Source organism: Oryctolagus cuniculus, chromosome 13, assembly GCF_051225735.1.
Source record: "Oryctolagus cuniculus isolate XC-2025 breed Fujian yellow rabbit chromosome 13, ASM5122573v1, whole genome shotgun sequence".
NCBI classification, from domain to species: domain Eukaryota; kingdom Metazoa; phylum Chordata; class Mammalia; order Lagomorpha; family Leporidae; genus Oryctolagus; species Oryctolagus cuniculus.
The window spans coordinates 16,360,211-16,379,391 of NC_142879.1; the positions used below are offsets into that span (position 1 = coordinate 16,360,211).

The window sequence follows — 19,181 nt, forward strand, 5'->3', positions numbered from 1 at the left end:
TTTCTACCAAATAAATACCAGATTCCTTATTCTGACAATCTATTGGCTCCAAACTTACCCTCACCCTAAAGGCCAGCCCCAATTGCACAACTACTGCTAAGTTAGGCCCTCAAACCGTCTGCGTCCCTGAGACCATGGCCAGCTAATCCTTTGCTGGAAACACTTCTGCCCTCTCCACCTGCCGAAGGGTGATTTACTGCTATAATGTAATGCTGAGTAAAAACCATGCATAAAAAATGGACATGTGAGTACAACGGTTTCATCGCGCTCATTCCTTCTTGCTGTCTCTATCACTCCGCCCATCAATCTATCTGGACAGAGGAAACTGGGTTTTAAAAGAAATATGCCACGTTGTTAAAAGGCGATTTCTGGGGACAGGCATTGTGGCACAACAGGTTGGGCTGCCACTCGCAATGCCAGCAGTTTGAGCCCTGGCGGCGCACTTCTGGTCCAGCTCCCTGCTAATGTGCCTGGGAAGGAAGCAGAGGTGGTCCAAGTACGCGAGCCCTTGTTCCCCACGTGGGAGACCCAGGTGGAGCTCTGGGGTCCCTGGCATTGGCTTGGAGCACACCTGGCTGTAGTGACCACTTGGGGAGTAAACCAGTGGATGGAAGCTCTCGCTCTCTCTCCCCCTCCTTGTCATTCTGTCAAATAAATATTTTTTTTTAAAAAAGGATATTTCTCTTAGCACAATTCTGTTTTTAATATCTAATTCTCTTTTTCTACAGAGAACACATATGATTTTATAATAAGAAAAACAGTTATGTTTTGAAACGATAATTTTAGTTGGATAAAAGTCCTGTCCACCCTTCTGTCCACAGGCTTTGTAAGACCTTTGTCATTACGGATGTGTGTGGACTCCCTTTCCTTGGTAGGCTCACACACGCACACTCGTGCACATACAGTAACACGGTTAGGAGCACAGTCTTTGAAGTCAGAGAACCACATGTGAGATCACCCTTGACCGTGGTTATAGGCTGCTTTGCACCCCTTCAAAATTTCTATGTGGAAGCTCTAGTGCCCAACACCTCAGACCGTGGCTGTGTTTGGACACAGGGCTTTGAAAAGGGCAATTGTGGTTAGATGAGGTCACAGAGGTGAGCCCGCGGCCACCCTGACTGGCATCCTCAGAACAGGAGATTTGGACGCACGAAGGGACACGGCTGACACGCGGGCCTGGAGGGAGGACGGCGGGCAGAGGCAGCATCTGCAAGCCACAGAGAGGCTCCGGGATGCAACTGCCCTGCCAGCACCTTGACCTTGAACCCCCAGCCTCCCAGTACATTTCTGCTGTTGAATTCCACTACGGCAGCTCTAACACACAAACTCAACTGTCAGTTTGTTGTATCCCTGCCCGTCCCACCAGCCCTGACAGTGCAGCCTGGAGCCACCACAAGGCCACCCTCTGCTCTCAGCCAGGTGGCCCTCAACATCAGCACGTGCATATGGCAACAGCGCCAGGGCTCTTTATTTTACGACGGCAGGTTTTTAAAGTGAAATCTGTTCATCAAAAAATCATCCCCGGGGGCCCACGTCAGGATGCTGGTTGGGGTCCCAGCTGCTCTGCTTCCAATCCAGCTCCCCCCTCATGCTTCTGATAAAGCCACAAATGATGGCCCAAGTGCTCGGGCCCTTGCCACCCAAGTGGGAGACCTGCATGTAGCTCCTGGCTCCTGGCTTCAGCCTGGCCCAATCCAGTCTGTTGCAGCCACTTGGGGAATGAAGCAACAGATGGAAGATTTCTCTCTCCACCCCTGCCCCCGTCACTCTCTTTCAAATAGCTTAAAAAATCATTTTATAACAGAACTGTGTATTAATATATAATTAAATGATATATAATTAATAAAGTTAAAAATGTCAAAGGATTGTGAGAACCAGAGGGGCACACATGTCCCTCACACAGGTTCTCTGGGCACCCCAGCCACAGCATCTGTGCCTCAGCTCATGTGACCAGGAGTCATTCCCTTCCAGCCCCACTCCTCCTCACCGCTGGATGCTCAGGGCTGCCATAGCTAAAGCAGTTTCCAGAATGTTCCACGAGTGACAACTGTCAATCGCCAGCAGCCTCATCAGTCTGCCCACTGGGTGTTGTTTTGTTTGGAGTTGGGTGGACGGTGCCAGTGAAAGGAAAAACACCATTTTTATAATTTTTTTAAACAGTGTCTGAGGCAGCTTCATTCTTCATACTGCAGTTCCTGGGCCAGCTCTGTGGTCTTTGCTGCTGTACCCTGGATGGTGGGGCTGTGCCCCCTCGCCCCCCCAACCCTGAGCCTGGTCACTAGAAATCAGGACACACTTAAGCCACCCCATCTCTGCCATTATTTTCACAGAAAGTTAACTTTGGCAAGCAAGAGCATTTTTATTAGTACTTAATAAGCCAGTTCTAAACTGCATTTAGCTGAAATCAAAGGTACATTTCAGTTTATCTAGACACAATGTCTTAGGAGTATCCTCGGAGAACGGGTTGATAAAGCCGGGCTGGAGAAAGACCCTGCACCCATTCTGCTTCCTCGGCTACACCGGAGTCAGGAACTTCCAGGTCAGAGAACAGAATGTTCCGTATTCCAGTAATTGGCCCTACATAACGCGGAAAGGAAGGCGAGGGCCGGGGGCGGGAGAGAGGCAGGCGAAAGAAGCAGCCCTTGGGAAACAGAAATCATGCACTTAGGCCTCCCCGGGCACTCTCTCTGCCGAACCCCAGTGAGCTGCACACGTTTGTCTGAAAGAGAAACCCGAGGTTGCATCCTGATGGGTTTTCCATTAGTGACTGCTTGCAAGACATGCGTGCCCAATTAATGTTTTGACGTTGGAACTTTACTATTTTAATTTCTACTTATTTAGTTGTCTTTTGCTTCCTATTATGGATGACTTGACAACGTGCAGGTTAACCATTAAATTGCCAATTATTTTTGTTTCTCTCAATTCTTTGAAATATTATTTTTCCACGAATTAGAAAGCTCTATCAGAAACTTTATAGTTAGGGGTTGGTTGGCACTGAGGCATAATAGACTAAGCCTCTGCCTGCAGTGCCAGCATCCCATATGGGCACCGGTTCATGTCCCGGCTGCTCCACTTCCCATCCAACACCCTGCTTAATGCACCTGGGAAACAGTGGAAGATGGCCTAAAGGTTTGGGCTTGTGTGGGAGACCCAGAAGCAGCTCCTGGCTCCTGGCTTCAGATTGGGCCAGCTCCAGCCATTATGGCCATTTGGGGAGTGAACCATGGAAGGAAGATCTCTGTCTCTCCCTCTCTCTCTCCAACTCTGCCTGTCAAATAAATATATAAATAAATAAACCTTTAGAGTTGGCAGGTTAGTTATAAGTTCTTTAGATTTAATTGAAATGAGATTTAGGAAGAGAAGGCCAAGATATATACAAATTATAAGGCTAATAACAAGTCTTACTTCTTTAGCTATGGAAAAAACCAACGTGGTATAGTGGAGACAGGGAGGGCTGGGACACCTGGACTCAGAGTCCCTGGATTAAAAGGGTGTGATAGAGCAGTTCCCATCTTTAAATGCCCCAAATGACTGAGACTCGGATTTTCATAATTATTTAAGAGTCCCTTAAGGAGTGTAAGGAAGATAAAACTCTGATTGAAATTAAATGCGTATAATTTCATGAGGAATTTGTAACAGCTCTGTGCAGGGATGGGACTGTCATGCAGAGTGGTAGATTTTTTTTCCCTGTAACCATTTCATTATTTTAAACAATCCATGAAAAGCTAAGTAATGGCAGGGGTGAGACTGCTGTTTTTTCTCGCTTGATCTGTCCTGCGTCGCTGGAGCAGCTGCGACTCCCAGAGGGAGCCCTGCCCTGCAGAAAGTGTTTACTGTGGCTTTGAAGGGGGCATCCACCCCACACTGACTCCAGGGCTCTGGGGGCTGGACCGCAGCAAACGACACTGTTAGCGGAGCACTGGATGGAGCGGCTCCCTGGGTTGGGGGTTACATCACAGGAAACTCTGCGGGACGTAAAGAGAGTAAGTGGGAGGTTTGAATTCCCAAGAGAGAGTGAAAAGTGTTGACAAATTCTTCAGGCAGGGCACGTGGTGGTTTCAGGCCCAGCTCTCAGAGTGCTGGGACGATTCATTGTGCTTCTCCGGGCCTCAGTTTCTCCATCTGAACATGAGAATGCATCTGGAACCATCTCAGGAGTTTCTCTGGGATTCAGTCTGCAGGTCCTGCATCTCATGACCCGTGCTGCATGAGCTCTGAGGGGGAAATACAGGATCTTGTCATCCAGCTGCCAGGATTTTAACATGGGTGGAAAGAACAGATTTCAAGTTAACAGAAATGAAATAGAAAGGGCTCAACAGGGGGCCGGTGCTGTGGCGTAGCAGGTAAAGCTGCAGCCTGTGACACCAGCATCCCCTATGGGCGCCGGTTCAAGTCCCAGCTGCTCCATTTCCCATCCAGTTCCCTGTGAGTGGCCTGGGAAAGCAGCGGAGGATGGCCCAAGTGCTTGGACCCCTGGCACCCAGGTGAGCGATCTGGATGGAGTTCCAGGCTCTTGCCTTCAGCCTGGCCCAGCCCCAGCCGTTGTTGTAATCATCTGAGGAGTGAACCAGCAGATGGAAGATCTCTCTCTCCATCTTTCCTTCTCTCTGTAACTCTACCTTTCAAATAAATAAATAAATAAATCTTTTAAAAAAAAAAAGAAATAGCTAAACATATTATGTTATTTGTAATTTTAAACTGCAAACCAAAGCAATGATAAACCATCATCACCTATCAGATCAGCAATGATGAAAAGTTCAGATACCCAGCATTGACCGGGTGAAGAGAAACTGGCATTTCAATACTGCCAGTATGCGGTATGAACCCCCAGGCACTCATGTGCATCCAAAGGTAAAACACACATCTTCAAGGAGGACTCTCCCACCTGGCAGTTTAGCCTACAGATTGCTTGCAAAAGGATACTAAACCGTGTGCGCAGAAATGCCTGCGACGCTGTTTGAATTAATTGTTTGAAAGATAACCATGACCAGCATACAGAAGCTCTTGAGCAGGAAAATGATTAAATTATAACACATGCAGTTTATGGGATGGAGTGCAGTTACTAACATTGCTTTGCTGTGCTAATATGGAAAAAATGCCAATATTAAGTGAAAAGTTGTGTTGAAAAGTCACATACACAATGTGCTACAATTTAAGAAAGGAAAGATGAGAACATTGTTTTCAGAGAAAAATTTTAAGACTTGTTTATTTGAAAGGCAGAGTTACAAAGAGGGAGGGGGAGGGGGAGGGGGAGGGGGAGGGGGAGGGGGAGAGGGAGAGGGAGAGGGAGAGGGAGAGGTCTTCCATCGCTGATTCACTCCCCCAATGGCCACAACAGCTTGGGCCAGCCCTGGTCTCCCACGTGGGTATGGGGACCCAAGGACTCGGGCCATTTTCCACTGCTTTCCCAGGCATATTAGCAGGGAGCTGGATCTGAAGTGGAGCAACTGGGACTCGAACCGGTGCCCATATGGGATGCCAGCATTGCAGCAGGTAGCGTTGCCAACTATGCCACAATGCTGGCCCTGAGAAAATTTTCTTGAACTCTGCCATTCTAGTCACGGGGGACTGGTGGTTAGAGGAGGGGAGAGACTTTTTTCATTTCTTTTTTTAAGAAAGAAATTTATTTACTTGTTTAGCAGAGTGACAGAGATCTTCCATCTGCTGGTTCACTCCCCAGATGCCCCCAACAGCCAGGGTCTCCCTCGTGGGTGACAGGAACTTGAGGACTTCTGCCACCCTGTGCTGCCTCCTAAGGACACAGTAGCAGGAAGCTGGAGAGGACCCAGGACTCTAATAGGGGAGGGGGTCCCAAGCGGCAGCTTCACCTGCTCTACTACAGCGCCCACCCCTTGTGTTACTTTCTCTGTGAATATTTTTCCCATGATCATTTATAATTTTTTTTTTTTAATTACAAGGAACAGCCTTGGGAAAAGGTGGGGAGGAGGTGTCACGGAATGACGTCACAGCGGGACGCACGGGGGATGCGGTGCCGAGGCCGGCGGGGACCTTGGCTGCGCGGCGGCACGCAGGAGCGGAGGGCACTTTGAGGGCAGCCGTGCTCTGGCTCTGCCCGGCACCCTTCCCCGGTCTTTGGGAACAGGCGTGTTTTCCTTTTGGGTACCACTTTCTCTGCACCCCTCAGTCCCTGCTGTAGGTCAGGAGGGCTTCAAGGAGGTCCACCGGCCCGCCCACGGCCCGCACGCCGCGTGGGAGCCCCCAGCAGAGCTTCGGCTGGAGCCTTGCACGGAGGCGCCCTCCTCCCTCTGAGCCCAGGATGGCTTCCAACAAGTATCTACCCTGACCATTGCTGCCACCACCTGGGTAGAGATTTGCTTTGAAAATAAAGCAAAACACAGGAAAGCAGAACCTGGGTGATGAGAGACTGATTCCTGAGGTCTCAGAGCGCCTGGCTCCAGCCAGGCGGTCTTTTCCGTTGTTTTCTTAAAAAAAAAAAAATGATACTTTACTTTTTTAAAGATTTATTTATTTGAAAGGCAGAGTTATAAAGAGAAAGGGAGAGACACAGAGAGAGGTCTTCCATCTGCTGGCTCACTCCCCAAATGGCCACAACAGCCAGGGTTGGACCAGGCTGAAGCCAGGAGCCTGGAGCCTCACCCATCACCCGCGGCTATCCCAGGCACATTGGCAGGGAGCTGGATTGGAAGAGGAGCAGCCGGGGCTTGAACTAGCACTCCGTGGGAGGCTGGCACCGCAGGCCGTGGCTTCACCTGCCGTGCCCTCAGTTGCGTCTCTGGTGTCTGAGACTTAACAAGTGCTAAGAAAACCGCTTCTCTTGGGAGCCACGTAGAATTAGGCTTCGGTCAGTTTTATCGGAGCCTTGCACAGGTACAAGCACCTTGGGAACTCCTTCAACCGTGAACAGTACCGCAGCGCCCCAGCGAGCCTTGGCAGTGCTGATGAGAGCTTGGGCTGTGCCCTCCCTGGTTTCCGTCCCCCGTCACCCAGTGCTGACAGACAGCCCAGGGCGATGACTGTTGCCCGGAGCAATGACTGCGATGTTGAGTATCCCGGCAATGCCTCTGCATAGGACGTACGTACATCTGAACTCGCGCAAGCCACAGATGCCTCTCCCCAGCTTTACTTTACTTGCTGAGCGCTCTCAAGCCTCAGACTCCTGGGCTCAACCCTTCACCACAGAGCAGCTTTTACAAAGCAGAAGGACCTGGCAAAGCCGCACAGAACCTCACTAAAACCTGGCACGCTGTGTTTGAAATTTTTGATGCAGGGACTCTGCCAGGGGCCAGCCCCAAGGAGACACCCCTATCCCTACTCACACCTACTGCAGCTCAGAGCCACCCCACAAGGCCTGAAACAGAAGGTGACAGTAACAAGGAGACACCTGACAAGCTGGTGTGTGTGTAGATCAAAGACCACAGCAAAGGACCACCTGCTGGCTCTGCGCCCGCCTCCCGTCACCCCCCTGCTGTGACAGGCTGTCTGTGCCCCTGACTGACACAGTCTGCCCTCTGCCCGTCAGGACCTGCAGCACTCCTAGGAACCATAGAGGTTACAGGCTTTGCATTTCAGCCTGAGATTTTTTTGGTCTTAACAAACTCAAAGGCAGGCACCAAATGAGGGCACTGGAAACCCCACGAGGAGAACACGCTGGTGCGTTTGATTCAGGTCTTCCCACGGCTCCATGTCTGAGTCCATTCTTAAAGTGCCACAGCCTTGGGCTGCATGGGAACAGACATTTGTGGGGGCTGGAAGGCTGAGACCGGGGTGCCAGCATGACACGTCCTGGAAGACTCTCCTCTGGTTGTGGACAGCGACTTTCTGTTCATCCTCACACCGTGCTAAGGAGCTAGACAGCCCTCTGTGGTTTCTCTAAGGAGGCAACTAATCTGCTCCTGAAGCCTACGCCCTTGTAACCTGACCTACCTCCCAGAGGCCCCACCTCCTGACACCAGCCCTTCAACGTGTGGGTTTGGGAGATGCAAACATCCACCCTGTAGCACTCTATCACTTTCACACGTGGCCCACCCCGGCTTGGGGGCCGCCCAGCGGATTCCGGCTGCGTAGCTGCATAGCTTCAAACATTGCCATCTGCAGGGAGAGCCACTGACAAGTGGATTTTAATGTTGTTTTTGGATCAAGATCGTCAGGATTGGTTTTAATGCCATGTAGCTCAAACGCGTGGTTTGCTTGGTTCTGTCCTACACGCATTCTCTGGAATCCACTTCTCTTTCCTGCACTTGCAGTGTTGCACCTGCTCTTTCCCTGTTTGTTTACTTTATTTTGGTTCACTCTGTACACCATCACCTCTACCTGGGCAGCCCTTCATCTGAATGCAAGGGATTTGGAATCAGGCAAAATCATGAATGAACCTAGTCATTCACATCTCTGGTCTCAAAATACACATTAGCATGATGCATGGTGGGTGGTGAGAGCAAGTGTATTCAGAGAATCTAGCCTATTCCTCAGTGTCTGTAGAAAAATCGAGAATCCCCTCAGCCAGTCACTGTCAGGATTTGCCCTACTTATGAGATTACTGAGCACCGACCAACATGACCACCTTGGAAGGAAGTTCTGGTCAAATCTTTAGATGACTACAGTACCAACTGACACTTAAAAAAAAGCTTTATTTATTTACAAGAGAGGCAGAGAGTCAAAGAGAGACAGACAGAGCTCCATCCACTGGTTCACTTCCCAGTCACCTACAGTGTCCTGGCTGGGCCAGGCAGAAGCCAGCGGGTCGGCGAACCTGGGTCTCCCATGTGGGTGGCTCAATGACTTAGCCATCATTGATGCCTCCCAGGGTGTGCGTCAGCAGGAGTCTGGAGTGAGGCACTCTGGTGTGGGACACGGCGTCCTAGCCACTAGGCCAAACGCCTGCCCCTCACTGACATTCTGACTTCATTCTTCCCAAAGGGCCCGAGTCTGAACCATTCGCCTAAGCTTCTCCCATGATCCTGACCCATGGATCCGGCTGATGTTGTAAATATTCACTATTTAAAAATTTTTTATTATGTTTATTTATTTGAAAGACAGAGACACATGGAGAAAGAGAGAGCTCCCATTTGCTGGTTCACTGCCCAAATGCCCATACCAGCCAGGGCTGGACTAGGCCAATGCCAGGAGCTAGGACCTCCAGCCGGGAATCCCACATGGGTGGCAGGGACCCAACTATTTTAGCCATCACTGCTGCCTCCCATGGTGCACGTTAGCAGGGAGCTGGAACCCGGAGCCAGAGCTGGGATTCGAAAGCAGGCAATCTGATATGGGTTGTGGGCATCCCAAGTGGTGTCTTTTTTTTTTTTTTTTTTTTGACAGGCAGAGTGGACAGTGAGAGAGAGAGAGAGAGAGAGAGAGAGAGAGAAAGGTCTTCCTTTTGCCGTTGGTTCACCTTCCAATGGCCGCCGCGGCTGGCATGCTGCGGCCGGTGCACCACGCTGATCTGATGGCAGGAGCCAGGTACTTATCCTGGTCTCCCATGGGGTGCAGGGCCCAAGCACTTGGGCCATCCTCCACTGCACTCCCTGACCACAGCAGAGAGCTGGCCTGGAAGAGGGGCAACCGGGACAGAATCCGGCGCCCTGACCAGGACTAGAACCTGGTGTGCCGGCGCCGCAAGGCGGAGGATTAGCCTAGTGAGCCGTAGCGCCGGCCCCAAGTGGTGTCTTAACCTCTATACCAATGCCTACCTTTCTCTTGTTGTGTTTGTGCCTTCCACAAGGGGTACCCAGGGCAGGGCAAATGGCAAAACCCTCTCTGCCAAGCTGTGTCTCAGCCTGTGCCATCCATCTGTGGCTCTGTACACGGTGGGTGGAGAATGTACTACAAGCATAGATGCGCTTCTGACTTGGATCAGATTAGCGCATGGAAGAGGCCCAACACACAGCACTTGTGTTCATTCATTTATTTACTAAGGACCTCTTCAGTCAGGCCCTCCCCTAATCTGGGGACTGTGTAAGTACTTCCTGCCTCTAAATACCTTCTCTTATGTTGACCTGGTTCCCTGGATCCCCCTTTTATCCCCCAAATATTCCCCCAACCACAAATATCAATAACAGCACAATGTGAGTTAATTTGTTCAAGATTAAAAAGCCCCTGGGGCTAGCATTGCGGTGGGCATAGCAAGTAAGTGCACGGCCTGCAATGCCAGCATCCCGTAGGGATGCTTGTTCAAGTCCCAGCTGCTCCTCTTCCCATCCAGTGGCCTGCTAACGGCCTGGGAAAAGCAGGAGAAGATGGCTCAAGTGCTTGGGCCCCCTCCGACCCACATGGAAGACCTGGAAGTAGCTCCTCGCTCCTGGATTCGGCCTGGCCCAGCCCCGGCCATTGCGGCCATCAGAGGAGTGAACCAGCAGATGGAAGATCTCTCTTTCCCTCTCACTCTGTAACTAATTTTTAAATCAATCAATCAATCTTTAAAAAATTAAAAAGCCATTTCTTTACAAGATCTCACTGAAATAAGACAGAGAAGGTGTGTTGTTTGAGGGAAGAAAGTTCCAGAAATCTCCCAATTTTTTCCAGGGGTCTGAACTCTATTATAACGGGGAATAGTTATGAAAATCATAAGACAGAATTCCTTCTAGTTGTCAAATGAAAAGTTTACTGAAAATTGATTTTCTGCTTCTGTAGATTGACCTCGATGCCAACAACCAACAACCGTCTTCTTTCCCATCTTGGCTTTTCCAGAACACATTTCCAACCTGGGGTAGATCCAGCTTTTAAAAGTACAAATATGAAATGTCTGTGATCATTCTGGGTGTAAAATACACACAGCTCCTCCCACATCGCCCCCCATGACGGGAAGTGTGGGAGTGCTTGTGGTTAAAATGTGTCTCCTTTCAAATTTTGCAGTTGTGTGACTGTGTGAACGTGAATTTGACTGCACATGACTGTGCCCGCCCCCCACACACACACACACTCTGCGCTTCTGTTTGTTACAGAAAGGGCCTGTTCTCCCTTTCTGTTCAGTTGCCTTTCTCAGGGCCCTCTGGGTGCTAAGCTACCATCCGTCTCTCTGACTTTCGCTCTGAATCTTCCACCCACTGGTTGTCTTTGCCACAATCAGGCAATCATAATCAGGAAATGTTTGGTTTGATCACTGTTATTGGGCTCCTCCGTGGCAGGCTCTGGGGACACAGCTGGGAACCCCAGAGACAAAGCCTGTATAAGAGCAGAAAGGAGACTGGGGCCCCACAACAAGCACTTTAGGGCCAGCGCAGCAGCTTTGGATGGGGTTCTAAGTGCACTGGCCAGCCTCTGGAGGGCGCTAAGCCGAGTGGTGACACGACAGGGTTTGCATTTGTAAATCATCACCCTGAGCCCTGCAGACTTGGACTCGGTCCTAAACCAGGCGCAGGAACTCACTTTACTCTGGCCCACGGGTTCCTGATCCCCACAATCGGGTGGAGAACGTCTGTTCGCCATTGCGGCGGGGACCCGCTGAAAGCACACAGCTCGTAACTCAGCAAAGCCTCGGCACGTCCCGGGCCCACGGGGAGGCACAGCTCCGCACTCGCCATTCAGCCCCACCTCTCCAGTGTCGGCCTCTGGAGCCCGGCCAGCTGCACAGAACTGCTCTTGTGGGCGAGACATCGCTGAGAAGTTCCATTGTGTTTCGGTCCAAAGCCATTTGCCATTTTCCTGTCCCTAACACACAGGTCCTTGTGTGTTGTTCTAACCAATTGGTGGTGTTTTGAGTCGTACATCACGAGGCCAATGGCGCCTTAACGACATAGTACATTAATACATCATCAAAGCCATGGCATGGTTATGATATATGACTTTAATCCATCATTGGGGTGCCACAGCCTTAATGATGTATTACTCAAAACCATAGCAACAGCTAGAAAGATCAAGATAAGTTTTGTATTTTTAAACTTATTCTCAGCCAATATGATTGTAAGTTTCCACAATAAAATCTGTGTTCAAAGGAAATACAGGGCCGGTATGGCACACTGGGCAAACCACGGCTTTTGAGGCTGGGTTGCGTAGTTTGCGTACCAGCTGCTGTCCTGCTCTTGTCTGATCCAGCTCCCTATTAATGCACCTGGGAAGGCACCAGGTGATCACCCAAGCCCTTGGGCCCCTGCCAACCACATGGGAGACTTGGAAGAAGCTCCTGGCTCCTGGCACCAGCCTGGCCCAGCCCCTGCTGTAGTGGCCACTTGGGGAGTGAACCAGCAGATGGAAGATCTCTCCCTCTCTCTGCCTTTCAAATAAGTAAATAAATCTTTGGAGAGGAAAACATGAGGAAATCCGTGGATACACACACGCAAGATCGCTGATGAGAAAGCAACAGGCCAGTTCTGTTTACCACCCTGCTCCCGGGCTCCTTTTTAAAAGGCCACATCTAGTCTCACAAAAATCAGATCACGTCTGTTCAGGAGGGCGGCTCGCAGGTGCCCAGGCTCTGCAGCACGTTACAGCTGCACCCTTACAGGGCACCTGTTTTTCTATCAGTTGCTCAACGACTTTCTACCTGTCTTCCCGAAAGACTGAACCATCTCAGAGACACCGCGTGCTCTTACGTAACGAGACGCGTGAAACGCCAGCGTCTCCGACTTCTCCCGGCTGTCAGCTGTGTGTGTTTTGGATGTTCTCTCCACGGGACTTCCAACATGTCAGAGGGGTTTAGAGATAGAAATCTACCATTGTCTCAGCACAATGAGAACGGGCCAAGAAACAGAGGGGTGCAACAGAACCGATTCCGACAGTACCAACAGTACAGAATCGCTCAGTCCACACCCCCAGGCAAATGAGGGCCAGGAAGCAAGACTGCAGTCACTGGGGAATGGTTGAAGAGCAAATGTGTGCACACGCATGCACCCACACACACGTAGTAAGAGACAGGACAGGAGGGCCAAGGAGCTGACCCCAAAGCTGGTGTTAAGAAGACCCCGAGGGGCCAGTGCTGTGGTGTAGCGGGTTAAGCCACTGCCTGCAGTGTTGGCATCCTATATGGGTGCCAGTTCAAGTTCTGGTTGCTCCACTTCCGATCCAGCTCTCTGATAAGGCATCTGGGAAAGCAGTAGAAGATGGCCCAAGACCTTGGCCCCCTGTACCCAGCGGAAGACCTGGAGGAAGCTCCTGGCTTCGATTCGGCCCAGCTCCAGCCATTGTGGCCATTTGGGGAATGAACCAACAGATGGAAGACCTTTGTCTTTCTCTCCCCCCGCCCCCCACCTCTCCTTCTGTAACTCTGCCTCTCAAATAAAAAAATCTTAAAAAAAAAAAAAGACCCTGATGTTCTAATAGTCACATTCCCTTGAATTCAAGTTTAAAATTGGATTCTTAGAAAAATCAAGACTGGCGTTAGGGGTCCCCGAGTCTGGAAAGAAGCAGGAGCCATTTCCACGGCCCTCTAAGGGCACTTGTGGCACTGGGGGTGAGCTGAGACTCACAGGCCTCCCACTGCTGTCTGCGGCACATGCCAGTGTCTGGTGTGCATCAGCATCTGTGGGTGTGTCAGTCTCTGTGGTGTGTGTCAATGTCTGTGGTGTATGTGTCAGCATCTGTGGTGTGTGTGTGTGTGTGTGTGGTGTGTTTCTGTTGTGTAAGTGTATGTGGTGTGTGTGTCTCTGTGTGTGTGGTGTGCGTGTTAATGTCTGTGGTGCGTGTCTGTGGTTGCGTGTCAATGTCCGCGGTGTGCCCGTCAGTGTCTGTGGTGTATGTGTCAGTGTCTGGTGTGTCAGCATCTGTGGTGCGTGTGTGCCTGTGGTTGCATATCAATGTCCATGGTGTGCCTGTCAGTTGTAGTGTGTGTGTCAGTGTATGTGGTGTGTATCAGTGTCTGTGTGTGTGTCTGTGGTATGTGTGCCAATGTCTGTGGTTGTGCATGTGTCTGTGATGTGTGTGTCAGCATCTGTGGTGTGTGTCAGTGTCTGTGGCATGTGTCAGTGTCTGTGGTGTGTCAGTGTGGTGTGTCAGTGTCTGTGTGTCAGTGTGTGTGGTGTGTGTCAATGTCTGTGGTGTGTGTATGTGTCAGCATCTGTGGTGTGTGTCATCGTCTGTGGTGTGTCAGTGTGTGTGTGTCAGTGTCTGTGGTGTGTGTTTGGTGTGTGTCAGTGTCTGGTGTGTGTCAGTGTCTGTGGTGTGTCTGTGGTATGTGTCAATGTCTGTGGGGTGTGTATGTGTCAGCATCTGTGGTGTGTGTGTCCGTGTCTGCAGTGTGTGTCTATGGTGTGTGTGTCTGTGGTGTGTGTGTGTCAGCATCTGTGGTATGTGTGTCAGTGTCTGTGGTGTGTGTCAGTATCTGTGGTGTGTGTCAGTGCCTGTGGTGTGTGTCAATGTCTGTGGTGTATGTGTCAGCATCTGTGGTGTGTCTGTGTTTGCGGTGTGTCATAGTGTGTGTGTGTGTGTCTGCAGTGTGTGTGTCAGTGTCTGTGGTGCCTGTGGTATGTGTGTCAATGTCTGTGGTGTGTGTGTCAGCATCTGTGGTATGTGTCTGTGGTGTGTGTCAGTGCCTGTGGTGTGTGTCAGTGGTGTGTTTGTGGTGAGTGTGTCAGCATCTGTGGTGTGTGTGTCAGTGTTTGTGGTGTGTCAGTGTATGCAGTGTGTGTGTCAGTGTCTGTGGTGTCAGTGTCGTGGTAGTATCTGGTGTGTCAGTGTGGTGTGTATGTCAGTGTCTGGTGTGTGTAACAGTGTCTGGTGTGTGTGTGTCTGTGGTGTGTTTGTCAGTGTGGTGTGTGTGTGTCTGGTGTCTGTCAGTGTGGTGTGTTTGTGTCAGCATCTGTGGTGTGTGTGTCTGTGGTGTGTATGTCAGTGACTGTGTCAACATCTGTGGTGTGTCAGTGTGGTGTGTGTCAGTGTCTGTGGTAGTGTCTGGTGTGTCAGTGTCTGTGGTGTGTCAGTGTGGAGTGTGTGTCAGTGTGGTGTGTGTGTGTCAGTGTGGTGTGTGTCAGTGTGGTGGGTGTGTCAGTGTCTGTGGTAGTATCTGGTGTGTCAGTGTGGTGTATGTATCAGTGTCTGTGCTGTGTGTATCAGTGTGCTGTGTCAGTGTCTGTGGTGTGTCAGTGTGGTGTGTGTGTGTGTGTCTGCGGTAGTATCTGGTGTGTCAGTGTCTGTGGTGTGTGTGTCAGTGTCTGTGCTGTGTCAGTGTCTGTGGTGTGTCAGTGTGGAGTGTGTGTCAGTGTCTGTGGTGTGTGTCAGTGTGGTGTGTCAGTGCCTGTGGTGTGTCAGTGTGGTGGGTGTGTCAGTGTGGTGGGTGTGTCAGTGTCTATGGTGTATCAGTGTCTGTGGTAGTATCTGGTGTGTCAGTGTGGTATGTGTGTCAGTGTCTATGGTGTGTCAGTGTCTGTGGTGTGTCAGTGTCTGTGGTAGTATCTGGTGTGTCAGTGTGGTGTGTGTGTATCAGTGTCTGTGGTGTGTGTGTCAGTGTCTGCTGTGTCAGTGTCTGTGGTGTGTCAGTGTGTGGTGTGTGTCAGCATCTGTGCTATGTGTCTGTGGCGTGCATGGCCGTGGCGTGTGTGGCTGCTGGGGCCCATTGCACAGCCGTGGCTCCTGCGCTCACCTCAGAGCTCCCTGAGCAGCTCCCGAGGCAGGGAAGCCTGCTTCTCCTCCTGAGCGCCCGACGGGGGATTGAACGCTCCGTCCTCCTGTCTGCGTGGAGTGATGGCGGGGAACAGAGTGGGGGAGGAATGAGGACTCAGCACCCTGCGCCCCGCCCTGTGCTGAAGGCTCCGGGAGAGACACAGCCCAGGCCAGGGACAAGAGATCCACGCCTGAGCTCCTCACGTCGGGAACCTGAGCTTGGCAGCGAGGGTGCGCTGGGGGCAGGGAGGTTGGCTCCTGGAGCTAACTAGAGGGCCAGCCTGGTCAGCCACAGGGGCGCCAACGGGGCGCACCGAGAGTTTCCAGAGGGTTCATGACCACGCGCTGTGCCAACCAAACCTGAGTGTTTAAGTCTCCCTCTGCCCAGAGCACCGGCCCCGTCCACAAACTCCGCACCTGGCCAAGGTGCTGCTCACAGCGTGACCTCTGACACGTGCTCTTGCCTGTCCCTGAGTGTTCATCACTCGCCCTTCCCTCACCGTGCCCCACAACTTCAACTTGAGTAAGGACTGGAGAGAGGGGACTCTGGTGGGCGGTGCCCCTGCTCTGGCCAGGTAGGAGTGGGGGGGGGGTGAAGGTTCAGCCCCTGGAGCAGGTGCAGCGTGCTTCTCTCCCCAAGCACCTTTCTCAGGGCTGCTGTTGAACACAGGTGTCCCTAAAGGCAGCAAACATGGCCGCGTGGTTCCTTGGGAAGATGGAAGGTGTTCTCGCCGCCACTGGGTGCAGTCACCTGGGGCCAGTCTCTGTGAACCACCTGCCTGGGTTGATTCTTTGTAAAGGAGAAGGAAGTCCCGACTCAGGTGCCTTCAATCAGAGTGAAATGAACCTGCTGTGTCCCAGGACTTCCCGCCCGTCTTGGCACCGGTATACTACAGTCCACGCTCGCTGGGCTTCAGGCTGCTGCAGGACTGCGTCATCTTTCTGTGTCATCAGACGGATACAGGTGTCAGTGCAGAGGTATAGATGCCCTCTGCATCTTTCTCTTGCATAAAGAATAGTTTGAAACAGACACTCAAAGGCTACGTGGTAATCTTTGGATTCGCTGAAAAAAGTTAGAAATCAATGGCTTCACTGAAGATCTTCTTTGGGAACAGATTTTTATACAGCCTTGTCCAGAACTTTGTCTTTTTGGACACCCACAGATTAACAAGGAACCAAAGTTCGTATCCATCCAAAGACGACTCTATGTGAATGCTGCCGGCTCCTCCCGCAAGCCATGCAGTTGTCATTCGGCAAAGGCACGTCCACTGCAAGGCATTCGTCTCAGATCTGTAAAATGTCCTTGCGAGAGGACTCCTTAGAGATCTGCCAGCTCCCCGACTCCAGAATTGCACAGACACAGAAATGCCACGGTTTACCAGTCCAGCAAGACCACACAAGGACTCCTGTGCACTGGATCTGATCCATTACCCACCCGGGCCCTGGGACCGTGTAGATGTGCGCAGAGGAGAGCAAAGCCGAGCCTCCCAGCGGGGTCGGGAGGCGGCGTGTTCGCTTCCTACACACCAAGCACATTCCTTTCCTTTTTCACTTTCTAACAACGTGTGTGTCGGGCAGATACAGACAATGGAACTCGGCACTTCTCAGCCTCCCGTCGGCACATGCCCTCCCCGGAACGTGGCGGTGCGCACGTGTCAACGCTGCTGAGGCCAAAAGTGTTCTTCCCAGGAAAAAGCTGCGGCCAGGCCTCGCACATTTCCCCAGGAACTCGAGTCTCTTCTTGGCCTTCCTTCCTGCTGGTGCCACAGCTTGTCACCAAGATAACTTGTTTATAAGAGCGCTCGGCTCAGTTACCGAAAACAGGCCGCACGTGCTCCACCTGGGGTGCGATACAGGAGAAACTGCCAAGGGAGAAGCCGAGTTCCATCGTGGAGGGCCACTGGGATGCAAGCCTGCCCCCCCACCCCAGGAATAGTTTTGCTGTGAAGACAACAGCCTTTTTTTTTAGTGTGCTGTCATCTCACGATAGGACATCGTTCCTGGAGTGAAGGTCATACTCCTTGCCTTCCCTTACTATGTAAATACAGCTGGCACGTCTGCTCAGAGCCACCCGGTCTGTGTTTGCCCCCTTGCAATCGCCAAACAAGCCTGGCATGTGGGAACCGTGACCCTTGCTCAGGCGACTCCCCCACCCAACCCCCCTGCAGCGCTCCGTCTCCATCCTTGGCCCCGCGACTGCAGGAGCCCCCCTCCCCCCGCCGGCCCACCCCGTGTAGGGTGGACACTTTCGCTCTCCGTTCCCACAGTCCACTGCACTTCCCCCTTTCAGGCCATTCATCACCCTGCACTTGGATGTCCGCTTCCTTCTCCAGCTGCCTCCCGGGACTGCGGCTCCTGGGAAGAGGCAGGGACCCTGTCCTTCTTATCACCACACACACACACACACACACACACACACACGACAGCATCAGCACGCTGTGGCCATGCCGACTGGATCTTTGTAGGAGGAGTGAGTGAACGCGCTCTTGGAAGTGTCTAAGCATTCCCAGAGCACCCACGGCCCATGCCAGGAGGCAGCCCCGCACAGACAGCAGAACTGGCTTCTTCCAGTCCTTTCCTGCCGGCAGCGCCGCTCCGCAGGTCTCAGCACGGCAGGATGCTGTGTGTTATCCACATCTCAATGTAAAGGTCACCCCCTTGGAGCAGCCTCCGCTGGCCATTCAGCCTAAATGATCTGAGTGCCTGATGCCACTCCACCTGCTACCCTTCCCGGCGCCTGGCTGCTGGTACTACCCGGTCTTGTGACCACCAGCTGTTTCTGATTTGTCATCCCACTGCTATTCGAAGCTCAATGAGGACGACAACCTTTTCCGCCTTTACAGCCTCAGACTGAAACTTCGCCGAGACACAGATGTTAAGTGAATGGAGAATCCGATGATCTAAGTGATTCAACACCCAAGTCAAAAGTTATCATGAAAATATTTCAGTGTTTCAGAATCAGCTGGGAGAGCCCCTGGTTGACATGACCTTGGCGGACAGTCTCAGCGTGCATTTGGGGCTCTCGGTATCCTGCAGTCACCCTGGAGTCTGCCAGGACCAAGACACTCTGGAAAGAGGGACCGACCTCCAAGTGAAGGGTGGTGCCTGACAGGTGTCGGCTGAGGAGCTGGGCTGGTGGCGGGGGGAAGCACTCCTTGGGCAATGACTGTCCTGCCTGTACCTAAGCCCATAAGGACCCAGTGTGTGCCCAAGGATCAGTATCAAGAATGGACAAGGTTCTTGGCAAGAAGAAGATAAATTTAGAGGTGGTGGAATTTGAATTTTACCAGAAATACCATGAATCAACCACAGGTTAAAATTTTTGCACCTCTGGCTGTTTCCTGAATCTTGTAAGGCATAAGCCCAATGCCTAGATGAATCTGCATCCCGCTAGGGAGACAGTGGCGACCCCAGGGACATCTGCAGGTTCTAAGCCCAGAGCAGCACCTAACAGATTCTACGCATGAAACCCCTGCTCCCAGGGCCATCTTTGACCAACAGAACACATTGCTTTTAGGGCTGAAGGCGCAATGTACCTCTATCCTTCCAAGAGCATCCAATACCCCTGAGAGCACAAGGCACAGCGAGTCACCATCACATGGAGCTTCTAACGGTCCAGTTAGATGAGGGATGCTACACCAGTGCCCCAGGTTTGAATCCAAGCTCCTCCTCCA

At 51.7% G+C, this 19,181-nt stretch overlaps 1 protein-coding gene and 1 long non-coding RNA gene across 2 annotated transcripts in view; one reads left to right on the top strand and one right to left on the bottom strand.

Moving 5' to 3' along the window:
• Positions 1 to 19,181, bottom strand: part of LOC108178227 (uncharacterized) — a 138,320-nt gene that overhangs the window by 37,243 nt on the left and 81,896 nt on the right. The gene's annotated exons all lie outside the window — the stretch shown is intronic.
• LOC149122490 (uncharacterized) lies at positions 13,466 to 18,390 on the top strand. Its single transcript, XM_089311935.1, has 9 exons — positions 13,466 to 13,661; positions 13,893 to 14,012; positions 14,344 to 14,427; positions 14,476 to 14,674; positions 14,770 to 14,857; positions 14,909 to 14,950; positions 14,992 to 15,081; positions 16,369 to 16,485; positions 18,316 to 18,390. The coding sequence occupies exons 1-9, from the start codon at positions 13,466 to 13,468 to the stop codon at positions 18,388 to 18,390; spliced, it is 1,011 nt and encodes a 336-aa protein (XP_089168061.1).